Source organism: Anolis sagrei, chromosome Y, assembly GCF_037176765.1.
Source record: "Anolis sagrei isolate rAnoSag1 chromosome Y, rAnoSag1.mat, whole genome shotgun sequence".
NCBI lineage: Eukaryota > Metazoa > Chordata > Lepidosauria > Squamata > Dactyloidae > Anolis > Anolis sagrei.
The window spans coordinates 32,908,773-32,922,197 of NC_090035.1; the positions used below are offsets into that span (position 1 = coordinate 32,908,773).

General features: G+C 44.6%; 1 protein-coding gene across 2 annotated transcripts in view; it reads right to left on the reverse strand.

Moving 5' to 3' along the window:
- The window catches only part of LOC137095242 (histone deacetylase 1-like), a 121,310-nt gene extending 109,497 nt beyond the window's left edge, over positions 1–11,813 (reverse strand). For both annotated transcript variants that reach the window (XM_067461694.1, XM_067461693.1), the window contains exon 1: positions 11,721–11,813. In XM_067461694.1, the coding sequence (XP_067317795.1) occupies positions 11,721–11,769 (49 nt within the window). In that variant the 5' untranslated portion in view covers positions 11,770–11,813. The remainder of the gene's footprint in view (positions 1–11,720) is intronic.
- Positions 11,814–13,425: the final 1,612 nt, after the last annotated feature.

The window sequence follows — 13,425 nt, forward strand, 5'->3', positions numbered from 1 at the left end:
CTGGAAGATGGCTTTTAATTGTTGTTATGGGCAGTTTCAATGGACCGTGACCCCCTTCGGTTAAAAAGGAGCTCCAAAGGTGTTCATGCAATTCATAAACGACATCTTCCGGGAGATGCTGTATGATGGACTGCTGATTTATTTGGATGACCTTTTGATATATTCGGACTCTATAGACCAGCACATAAAAACGACCCAAAGGGTGCTCCAAATCCTGAGGGAGAACCAGCTATATGTTAAGCTCTCTAAGTGTGAATTTCACCAAACCGAACTCACCTACCTGGGCTTCCGCATATCCACCTAGGGGCTGGCCATGGACCCAGCTAAGATACAGGATGTGCTAGCATGGGAACCTCCCCGCACCCGGAAGCAACTACAAGGGTTCCTAGGATTTGCCAACTTTTATCGGCAATTCATTAAAGACTTCGCCGAGGTGGCGCTGCCCCTTACTGAATTGTTCAAAACAAAAGGGAAGGGGGAAACAAAAAAGGCGAAAACCCCGGGGGCTAGACTAGAATGGACACCTGAGTGCCAGAAAGCTTTTGAAAGCCTAAAAGCAAAATTCACTAGCCAACCCATCCTAACACATGTCCAGCCAAACAAGCCTTTTGTAGTACAATGCGATGCCTCGGAGGCAGCTTATGGAGCGGTGCTCTTACAAGCTGACGATGAGGGCCAGCTCAAGCCCTGCGCTTATTTATCAAAAAAATTCTCAGAGACTGAAAAGCGCTGGCATGTCTGGTAAAAAGAATCCTTTGCGGTGCGAGCGGCACTGGCCCACTGGCGGCATTTTCTTGAGGGTACCCAAATTCCTTTTGAGGTATGGACAGACCACAAAAATCTACAGGCTCTACAAACCCCACAGAGACTTAACGCCAAGCATCTCAGATGGGTTCAGTTTTTCCAGCGGTTCAATTTCCGCCTCAAGTTCGTTCCGGGAAAGACCAACCAGGTGGCAGACGCCCTCTCGCGCATGCCAGAAGCAGACTATTCATCCCCCACGGAGGCAGGAACGATCTTTAACCAACAGCAAATGGGATTAGTAGTGCAGACCCGGGCCAAACTCAAAGACAAGCCACCGTCCCCCAGCCAGCCAGCTGAATTGTTACAGAGGTTGAGGGAAGCAGCAGAAAAAGATGAGTGGTTACAACAACACAAAGGGGACCTAACCCAAGAGGGAGGACTCTGGGCTTATGGAGCCAAATACTACGTGCCAGCTTCCATGCGAAAGGACATAATTAAGGGGGGCCATGACTCACTGCTAGCGGGCCACTTTGGGTTCAAGACCCTTAAACTACTGGCCCGTCAGTTCCGGTGGCCCGCTATGTGCAAGGACATAAAAGACTATACCCGGGAATGTCCAACCTGTGCAAAAAACAAACATAAGGTGGGGAAACCCACGGGACTGTTACAACCAGTGGCCAACCCCACACAACCCTGGTCAGAAATTGCCATGGACTTTGTAGTAGAACTGCCCGACAGCCATGGATATAATACTATCTGGACTGTAATTGACCTGTTTTCCAAGCAGGCACACTTCGTAGCCCTGAAAAAACTTCCCTCTGCCCCTGAATTGGCGAAGCTGTTCCTTCACCATGTGTTCAGGTTACATGGCTGTCCACGCAGAATTATAACAGACAGGGGCACACAGTTCACGTCCAAGTTTTGGAAATCCTTTTTGTCCATGCTAGGGACAGAGCGGGCCCTAAGTACAGCTTTCCACCCAGAAACTGATGGGGCCACCGAGAGAGTTCAAAAAACCTTACAACAGTTCCTAAGATGCTATTCCACTTATCAACAAGACAATTGGGCTTCCCTGCTAGACTTCGCTGAGTATAGTTACAACAATAGCGAACATGCGTCCACGGGGTCCTCCCCTTTTAAAATTGTGGGGGGTAGAGACTTTCCCCCATTTCCGGGCCTGACACCCCTGGGACCAGGAGAAACTTCACCGGATGGATGGGGAGAGATGATTGCAGCGTCCTGGCCTGTTGTTAAATAGACTTTAAACAAAGCCAAGTCTGACTATAAGAAATTCGCTGACAAAAAGCAGTCGCTACAACCCCAGCTCAAGGTGGGGGACCTAGTGTACCTGTCCACCAAATATATGAAATCCACCCAACCTTCCTGTAAATTGTCCGCTTTGTATATGGGGCCCTTCCCCGTCCAGGAGGTCATCAATCCGGTTACTGTGCGGCTAGAGCTGCCCCATACTTGGAGGAGGGTCCACCCCGTCTTCCATGTGAGCTTGCTTAAACCCGCATGCTCCTCTCCGAAATGGTCTGAGGCGGATTCCCGACCAGTCCCCATCATGGTGGGGGCCCATACTCATTTTGAAATCAAGGACATTTTGGACTCTAAGCGGACACGGGGAAAGTTATACAGGGTTAGTCAAAATGAATAGGCCAATAAGAAAATTAATTTTAGACGAATGTATGTTTATTGTAACCAAACTACAGCTACGTATCGACAGATAAATTATCAAAGTTTTGTCTCACCTTCAGAGATGTTCGATATGGGCGCCCCATGTGACACGGCAGACATCCAAGCGATAGTCCAGTTCATTCCACATCCGTTGCAGCACATCCGACGTAATGGCATCGAATGCAGCACATATGCGCTGTTTTAAGACTTCCAAGGTCAGCGGTAATGGAGGTCGGAACACAGTGTCTTTCACATACCCCCAGAGAGAAAAGTCGCATGGTGTGAGGTCGGGGGACCTGGGGAGCCACAGGAGGAATGGAAGATCAGTCACTCCAGCACGGCCAATCCAGTGTCTGGGAAGGTGTTCGTTGAGGTACTCGCGTACACTGTTGTGCCAATGCGGAGGGGCACCATCCTGTTGGAATACGAAATCGGGCACTTTCTCTTCTAACTGTGGCATCAACCATTCAGACAACATGTCAGCGTACACTATGCCTGTTACGGTTTTCTCCGCGAAAAAGAATGGGCCAAACACGTGACGGTTGCTTATTGCACAGAAAACGTTTACCTTCGGCGAATCCCTTACATGTTCCAATAAGGCATGAGGATTTTCAGATCCCCAAAAGCGGAGATTATGCCTATTGACCTTCCCGCACAGGTGAAACGTTGCCTCGTCACTGAAGACCAGTCTGTTGGCAAAGCCTTCCTCCTCTAGTCTTCGCTGCATTGATTCGCAAAAATCGTGTCGTTTCGAATAGTCACCTTTTTTCAAAGCCTGCACCATTTGCAATTTATACAGCTTGAACTGCAAACGTTTGCGTAACACGCGCCACACAGTTTTTTGTGGAACGTTCAATTCCATGGAAACACGATTTGTCGACTTCTGGGGACTTCGTTGAAAGGATGCACGAATGGATTCCACTGTGTCTTCGGAGACACGCGGTCGTCCTGTGGTTTTACCCTTGCATAAGCAGCCCGTCTTCTCAAATTGCTTTACCCACCTCGCAATGGAATGTCGATGAGGTGGTTCCTTGCCATACTTGGCTCGAAATTCTCGCTGGACCGTAATTACTGACATTGTTTTAGCAAATGTCATCACACAAAACGCCTTCTCTTTGCCTGATTCCGCCATTTTGAAAACAGCGACTCCTAGCGACGCCTAGTGGCATTAACGTACATGTGTGTTGCTCAAAAAAAAACTTTGATAGTTTATCTGTCGCTATGTAGCTGTGGTTTGGTTACAGTAAACATACATTCGGGTACAATTAATTTTCTTATTGGCCTATTCATTTTGACTAACCCTGTATTATTTGGTTCAGTGGTCCTCGAAGGCTATCCACCCAGAGTGGGTGTTACAAGAACATGTAAACGCTCCGCGCCTTATAAAAAAGTTCCACTCTGCCTTCCCGCTGAAGCCTAAGCCTTGATGTTATGTCTCATGTTTCTCTCTTTTTCTTTCAGATGGGGGCCATCTTCCGAGGGGGGGAGATATGTCAGGATGTGCCTTCATGTTTGAGATTCCAAGAAGTCTTCTTCCTGACACTAGAGGGAGTAGTCATGATAGATGGGTTTATGGCAGGGACATCTGCGCATAGTATTCGCTTTGAAGCTGTGGGAAAAGGAATCTTAGTCTAAACTTTGATAAGCAAGGGGGAGAAGGAGGGGGCGAAGCCAGGAGGGGGGATCTGGAGACTCATGGCGGGAAACCTCAGTTCTCTCTTTGACTTTGTTCTGTATGGATTGAAATAAACTCCAAATCCAAGTACCTGCTTGTGAGTGCGAGTTTTTTCTAAGACCCAGCAGAACCTGACAATCAGAGGCACTCCAAGTGGCCAGAGACTGGTCAAAGGACATTTAATCAACTACCAAGCTTGCAAACTTTGTGTTTTGTCTGCCTGTCTGTTTGTTTGTTTTGTTAAAAATGTAATACAAATGTCTGGTTGCTCCTGACATGATAAATAAATAAATACTGGGATAAATAAGGTACTGGGATGTATAGTTCACCTGCCATCTAAGAGCACTTTGAACTCCACCACTTATGGACCTGGAACTAACTTGGTACACAGAACCCTTATGAACAACAAAAATGCTGGAGGTCTTTGGAGGGATTTACAGGAGTTGTAGTTCACCTACATCCAGAGCATAGTATGCACCTGAACAACATTGGATCTGGACCAAACTTGGTATACATCCCCAATATACCCAAATTTGAATACTGGTGCATTTAAGGGGTATTGGTCTGGGCATTTTGGAGTTTTATATACTGGGATTTATAGTTCACTTGCAATGCGCAGTCTGAACTCCACCAATGAAGGATTTGGAAGTAATTTGGCACACAGAGCCCCCATGGCCAGAAAAAAATACTGGAGGCCTTTGGGGGAAAATCACCTTGATTAGGGGGAGTTGTAGTTCACCTACATCCAGAAAGTACTGTGAATCCAAACACTGATGTATCTGACCAAACTTGGCACACATACCTGAGGAGGGAGGGCGCAGGGAGGGAGGGGGCAAGGAGGAGCGGCAGCCTTTGCTACCAATCTGGTAGCATGGTAGCCTACTGGGCTGTCTTCACCCTCGCCGGCATTCAGTTGGCTCCTCCTCCACCCTCCATCTCAGAACAGCTGCTGCAGGAGGGAGCCAAAGCCGGAGGGGCGGGGGCGGGGCCTCTGGCTGCTCTGCCCCCCGCACAGAGGGCCCCACCCCGGTTCCGCCCCTCCCCCCACTTCGGCTTCAACTCTTGCTGCTTTACCAGGCCGGCGGGGGTGTTTGCATGCTGTACTATCCCCTCCACCACTGGTCTGCTGCTAGCTCTGCCTCTGGCCTCAAGTTCAGAGCAATTGCTGAGGGAACCAAAACCGGAGTGTGGGCGGGGCCACAAGGGGTGGGGTCCTCTTCTCCCACTGCCTCCCCGCTCCAGTTTTGGTTCCCTCGGCAGTTGGTCTGGCTTTGAGGCCAGAGGCGGAGCTAGCAGCAGACCAGTAGTGGAGGGGACAGCACAGCACACAAACACCCCCCGCCGGCCTGGTAAAGCAGCAGGAGTTGAAGCCGGAGTGGGGGGGGGGAGAACCAGGGGTGGGGCCCTCTGTGGGGGTGGGGCCGGAGTAGCCAGAGGCCCCGCCCCTCCAGCTTTGGCTCCTGCAGCAGCTGTCCTGGGATTAGAGGGCGGAGGCGGAGCCAACTCAATGCCGGCGAGGGTGAAGAGAGCCCAGTAGGCTATCCTGCTGCCAGCTTGGTAGTGAAGCCTGCCGCTGCTCCGCCTCGCCCCCTCCCTCCACCCTCCCTCCTCCTCAGACTCCACCACGCGGGGATGCTAAGGGCAAGGGACACGAGGGAAAAAATGATCCAACAAAATTTATACCGGGGTATAAGACGACTCCCCACTTTTGAGATGATTTTCCTGGCTTAGAAAGTCGTCTTGTACCCCGGAATATATGGTATTATGATTTAAGTCCAAAAGCCTCTCTGACATATTAGTAAGGAAAATACCCAAATATTTTCTTTTCTTTTTTGCTATTTGAATATCTACTCTTCTCTGAATATCCTCGAATCTTTTTCCCAAATTGAAACCCAGCAATTCTGATTTTGTTATACTAACCTTCAGTCCTGAAGATTTGTAAAAGTCTGCTAATATTATTTCCAATTCTTTTAATGATTCTAATGGGTTTTTTGCAATTATCAATAAATCATAGGCAAACAAATTTACTTTTACTACCTCATTTCCTATTGTATATCCCATTATTCTCCCATTATTTCTTATTCTGTCCGCTAAATACTCTATAGCTAATGTAAATAGTATTGGGGATAGTGGGCATCCCTGCTTGACCCCTCTTTCTATATACTATTTCTCTAGTATATACCCCATTTACTTTCACTTTTGCCTGCCCCTTTTTATATATTTCTTTTATGACTTCAATAAATTTTCCATTCTTTTAAATAAGAAATTGTGGTTAACTGTATCAAATCTATATATATAAATCTGTTAGGTTGGTTCAACGGGACAGCAAAACTCCACAACTCCCCAACGAAACTGCACCAAAATTCCCATGCTCATAACACAACCCACAAGGTACAAACATATCTACTCAAGTTGAAAAACAACACAACAACACACTCAGAAAACGGCAAAACAACAAAACTCAAAAAACCCCAACGAAACTTAAACAAAATTCCCATGCCCATAACACAACACACAAGGTACAAACATATCTATTCAAAATGAAAAACAGCACAACAACACACTCACAAAACGGCAAAACAACAAAACTAAAAAAACCCAACAAACTTAACCAAAATTCCCATGCCCATAACACAACCCACAAGGTACAAACATATCTACTCAAAATGAAAAACAACACAACAACACACTCACAAAATGGCAAAACAACAAAACTCAAAAATGCCCCAACGAAACTTAACCAAAATCCCCGTGCCCATAACACAACCCACAAGTTACAAACATATCTACTCAAAATGAAAAAACAACACAACAACACACTCACAAAATGGCAAAACAACAAAACTTAAAAAACCCAACAAAACTTAACCAAAATTCCCATGCCCACAACACAACCCACACGAAACAAACGTATCTACTCAAAATGAAAAACAACACAACAACACACTCACAAAACGGCAAAACAACAAAACTAAAAAAACCCAACAAAACTTAACCAAAATTCCCATGCCCATAACACAACCCACAAGGTACAAACATATCTACTCAAAATGAAAAATAACACAACAACACATTCACAAACCGGCAAAACAACTGAGCATGTGCATTGGCGCCCAGCCGCAAGTTTTCTGGCGTGCACACACAGCCTTCCGTCCAACGTTCCCCCTGAAGAAGCCATGCCCACTCCAATCCCCGCCGCACCGCTTCCCGCACACACACACCCCTGCTGCACGCACACACACAACCCCATGCTCCATCACTCCCCCCGCCGCCGCACACACACACGCAACCCCACGCTCCATCACTCCCCCTCGCTGCAGCACACACACATGCAACCCCACGCTCCATCACTCCCCCCGCCGCTGCACACACACATGCAACCCCATGCTACATCACTCCCCCTGCCGCCGCAAACACACACGCAACCCCACTCCCCTCCGCCACCGCACACACACAAGCAACCCCACGCTCCATCACTCCCCCCGCCACCGCACACACACAGGAACCCCACGCTGAATCACTCCCCCCGCCGCCGCACACACACAACCCCATTCCCCCCGCCGCCGCACACACACACACAACCCCACACTCCATCACTCGCCCCGCCGCCGCACACACATACACAACCCCACGCTCCATCACTCCCCCCACCGCCGCACACACACACGCAACCCCACTCCCCCTGCCGCCGCACACACACACACAACCCCACACTCCATCACTCCCCTACCCCAATCTTACCTCCTTTTACTTCATGCCACCTCCAAACCCCACCCTGCCCCTTCCCGCCCTGTCAAAATCCAGGAAAGACAGGAAGGAATGAAAGAAGAAAGAAAGAGAAAGGGAGGTAAAGAAAAAGGGGGAAGGAAGGAAAGTTAGAGAAAGAAGGAAGAAGAAAAGGAAAGAAAAGGAAAGATGGAAGGAAAGAAAAGAGAGACAGCAGAAGAGAAAGAAAAAGGGGGAATGAAGGAAAGAGGTAGAGAAGAAAGAAATAAGAGACAGAGGGAGGGAAAGAAAAAGGGGGAAGGAAGAAGGAAAGAAAAAAGGGAATGAAGGAAGGAAAGAGGGAGTGAAGGAAGGGCGAAGATGTAGAGAAAGAGGGAGGGAAGGAAAGAAGGAAAGAGAGAAGGAAAAGGGACCAGAAGAGAAAGAAAAAGGGGGAAGGAGGGAAGGAGAGAAGAAAAAAGGCAATGAAGGAAGGAAAGAGGGAGTGAAGGAAGGTGGAAGATGTAGAGAAAGAGGGAGGGAAGGAAAGAAGGAAAGAGAGAAGGAAGAAAAGAGACCAGAAGAGAAAGAAAAAGGGGGAAGGAAGGAAAGAGATAGAGAAGGAAGAGGAGAAGGAAAGATGGGAGGGAAGGAAGGAAGGAAAGAAGGAAGGAAGGAGGGAAAGAAGGAAAGAGGGAAGGTTGGCCACAGCAACACGTGGCGGGTAAAGGCTGTTATTTCTATTATTATTATGCTATTATTCCCATTAGACCCTGGGGGAATGGGAGAGGTGTCAGGTCCCAGAGGCAATGCATTGCATTATTGTTATTGTTATGATGGTGGTGAAATAAAAGGAAATAAAAAGTGAAAGAAGGAAGCAAACAGAGAGAGAAGAAAGGCAAAGGAAGAAAGGGGGAGGGAATGAAGGAAAGAGAGAAGGATGAAACCAAGTAGTGAAAGAAGGAAAGAAAGAAAGAGGTAGAGAAGGAAGAAAGGAGAGAAAGGGGGAGGAAAAGGGGGAAGGAATAGGTAGGTACCTCTCTTTCATAACAGTCCAGATATCTACCTCAACTTTGATAAGTTTTACTACAGGCCACAGCAACCCGTGGCAGGGCACAGCTAGTGCTTTATATACAACTAATTTGATAAATGCGTAACTTTTTTTACTTTTCTGGGCAATAATGTTGATCAAATTCCTCAGTAGGTGGCTTATATTTTTTCCCTTAGTAAAGCCGTATTGATCATCCCCTATCATTTTTGGTAATATATCCTTTAATCTATTTGCTAAAATTTTTGCAAATATTTTGCAATCTTGATTCAATAAGCTAATTGGTTGATATGAATTCACTTCTCTTGGATTCTTCCCTGGTTTGAGTATTGTTATTATTTCTGCTTCTCTCCAGGACTCCAGTACTACTCTTTTATTACATTATTAAAAATTATTGCTAATTCTGGAATCAGAATCTCTTTCATTTGTTTATAAAATTCTGCAGTAAATCCATTGTTTCCTGGTGATTTTCCTTTTTAAAGATTGTCTATTATTTTCTCAATCTCTTGATATGATATTTTGTTCTGCATTTTTTTCTCCTCTCCTATTTTTTTTCTCACCCAATCTTCACATGGTATATTTTTTCTCCTTTATATAATTTCTGATAGAAATCTGCAAATATCTCCCTTATGCTTTTATTATACTTTATCAATTTATTATTTTTATCATATATATTTTTCACTCTTTGTTTTTCCTTCCTTTTTTCAGATAATTTGCTAGTCGTCTCACTGAATTGATATTTGTCCTTTGAAAATCATTTTTAACCATTAATTCTTTTTTCCATATATCAAACTTATCAATTTCCTCCAGCTCTTCTTTCAACTTATCTATTTCTTTTTTTAGTTTTTTTATCATATCTATTCTGTAACTCCTTATATTTCTCTTCCAATTGCTTATATATTGTATTCCGTTCTAAATTTCTTATTTTCTTTTTGAATACTTCTTTTTAAATTAATAAACCTCTTACAAATGCTTTCATTGTAGCCCATATAATTCCTTCTTTTGCCGACTTTCGGTTCACTTGAAAGTAATATTTAATTTCCTTTGCTATCTCTTCCCTATCTTTTTCTTGTTTCAGTACTGAATCTCTGAACCTCCATTTATATTGAGATTTTTCCTCTATTAATTGTATTGTTATTTGTACTGGTGCATGATCTGATATTTCTATCTTTCCGGTATCGACTTTTAATATCTTGGATTGATTGGAGTCTTTGATTAATATATAGTCTATGCGAGTAAACTTTTTATGTCTTCCTGAAAAATATGTTGGTTTTGGTTGTATGTTTACTTCTTTGAAACAGTCCTTCAATTTCCATTTATTTAAAATACTACTCTTATTCTGTATCAAGTCCATATTGAAATCACCTGCAACAATTACTTCTCCTTCATATATTCCCTCCAGCTTTCTAAATATCTTTTCTATATATCTTTTTTGACCTTTATTAGGCACATATATATTCAGAATTGTAATTTTTACCCCATAAATTTCACCTTTAAAATTATCCATCTACCTTTAGTATCCACCACCAAATCATGTTGTACCACCTCTAAATTATTTTTCATCCAGATGGCAACTCCCTTTATTATTCGCTCTAGCCTCTGCCACTATACTCCATCCTGGCAAATTTAGTAATTTTTCTGTGTCTTTCCTTGATCTATGTGTTTCCTGTAACATTATACAGCCAAAATTATTTCTTTAAATATATCTTCTTAATTGTGCCCTTTTATTATTTGAAGCTAAACCGTTCATATTCAAGCTAACGCACTTCAGAAATGATCCCATTCAAATGTGGTGGGGGTTTTTTTGGCTCATTTTCCTCATTCCTTTTTCCCTTAGTTCTTGTCAACTCCCTTTCTGCCCAATGTGGTTTTAGTAAGAGACTAACCTCCCTCTCCTCCATTGAGCTTCCTTGACCTCTGTGTTTCCTTCCTGAAAGGGTGGATAAAGGGCCTAGAACTATGGGGGGGGGGGAGAGAACTGTAGTAACATCTCTTTAAAGGCGAGTTAGTCTAATCTCATGTGATAGAAAATGAAATGAAAAAGTACTATTATGTATTATGATTATTGACTATTAATGTTAATATAAGAGGCAAGTTAGAATAAGTGGGGAAAGCACTATGATGTGGGATGGAATTTAGCAGAATGCCTGAGAAGGTATAACCTTATTAGGATGGCCGAACTGAAATAATAACAAATAAAAATTTTATATATAAGAAACTTTCATTTCAAAATAAGATGAAGGCAAAAAGGTAAAAGGCATTCAGGGAAGTATTATATTATATTACATAAGATGGGGAGAGGGGTAGAAGCCATATCTAAGGTTGTTAATATTTCTTTCACCCCAGCCTTGGATTGGTCAAGCCCCGCACATCGCATGTGTTCTGCATACAAGTTGAATAGGTTGGGTGAGAGTATACAGCCCTGTCGTACGCCTTTCCCAATCTTGAACCATTCTGTTGTTCCATGGTCAGTTCTTACTGTTGCTACTTGGTCCTTATACTAACACCACAATATACCACCAAAGAAGATTCTACTCTGATTTGCTCTCTCCATACTACTAAGAACTTGCCACAATTTATTATGATCCACATAGTCAAAAGCTTAAGAATAGTCAATACAACAGAAATAGATGCTTTTTCTAAAACTCCCTGCCTTCCTCCATAATCCATCCTGATCCTGAGTGTCCTGCCTCACAGGGCTGTTGTGGCGAGGCCTGAAAGCAGGGCTCTCCCACCTCCTTTTCCATCCTCCTCCTCCTCGCCCCTCCCACCTTTCCTCCTTAGCCCCGCCCCTTCCTCCTGAAGCCCCGCCCCCAACCGACCACCGCCCCCCGTCCTCACTCGGGCCCCCTCACCCCTTCCTCTCACCGTCATAATAGTAGGAGACTTTCCGCTTGGTCCCCTGAGTCAGCGCCATCTTCTTTCTCCCGCCGCCGCCTCCTCAGCCCGGGCCCGAATGAGTCCCGGCACGCAACCGAGCCAGCCTTCACCACTGTCCCCGCCCCTTTTGGACCACCTCAGCCAATCACAAGTGGAGAAGCTTCTCCAACGGCCAACGAGGCGGGCGGTTTTGAGACAACAAGTTAGATCGAGCAGCGAGGAGTTGCTTGGACTGTACCATTTCTCTCCCAAAAGGAGAGATATAGATAAAGAGTGTACCATTTCCTCTCAAGACCACAAATGAATTTGCCCCCCCGCCAACGAAATGGAAGCTCCCACAAAGACTGAGTTATTGAGACGGAGCGTACCATTATTCCTTCGGAGGTGGGTGTTACTAAAAACTTGGGGGACGCCCAGAATCGCTCCTCCAGCATGCCTAATTATGGGCGTTGTAGTCTCAAAATAACTTATCTTGGATTGTTTAAATCTACGTTTTTTCTCAGTCAAATGTATTTCAGCACCCAAAAAAGTGGGGTTTTTTTAGGATTATGGAAAACATACGTTTGAAATTATCAAACCAGGTGAATTCCAGCTCTCAGGATCTCATACCATTGAACCATAGCAGTGGAAGTGGTATCAACCTGCATTAAGTCTACAATGTGTAAATGCACTAATCTCACCCCAGAGAGCAACATTTAAAAAATAAGGAGAGAAAAAATAATTCATTTTTTTATTTTCCAAAAGATGTAACTGAAATCTGACAAAAATAATAAATTTGAATAGGAAAAATATAAAATGAAACCGGAGGGATGTATGCTAGAGGCTGCAAGCTTCGTGGAGAACGAGCATGAGCAGAGTGCATTTCCATGGTTAAGTCTTGGTAACAAATGTGGCATTTTACACAACATCATTTACACACTTTGGAATGATAGAATAATAGAATCATTGAGTTGGAAGAGACTTCATGAGCCATCCAGTCCAACCCCCTGCCAAGAAGCAGGAAAATTGCATTCAAAGCACCCCTGACAGATGGCCATCCAACCACTGCTTAAAAGCCTCCAAAGAAGGAGCCTCCACTACACTCCGGGGCAGAGAGTTCCACTGTTGAACAGCTCTCACAGTCAGGAAGTTCTTACTAATGTTCAGATGGAATCTCCTTTCTTTGTAGGAGAGATTGGCAAAGGTCTACATACTGGCATTAATGCAGTGTGACATCACTTGAACCAAGATGGGTCCATGGGATCTTGACAGTTGTAGTTTCACAAGGTCTTTAGCCTTCCCTGCCAATGAATACTAGTGCCTTCCCAAACTACAAATCCCAGGATCCCTTAGTATTGAGCCTTGGCAGTTCAAGTGGGTCAAACTGCATTCATTCTGCAGTGTAGATCAGTCATGGGCAAACTTTGGCACTCCAGGTGTTTTGGACTCCAACTTCCACAATTCCTAACAGCCAGCTGTTAGGAATTGTGGGAGTTGGAAGTCCAAAACACCAACAGGGGCGAGGTTTGCCCATGCCTATTGTCAAGCTACAACTCCCTGGATTCAATAGCATTGAGCCACAGCAAGTAATGTAGAGCCACACTGCATTCATTCAGCAGTTTAGATGTACCCAGTCTAGATAGATAGATAGATAGATAGATAGATAGATAGATAGATAGATAGATATAAGTCAAAGTATGTAGCTATGTATGTT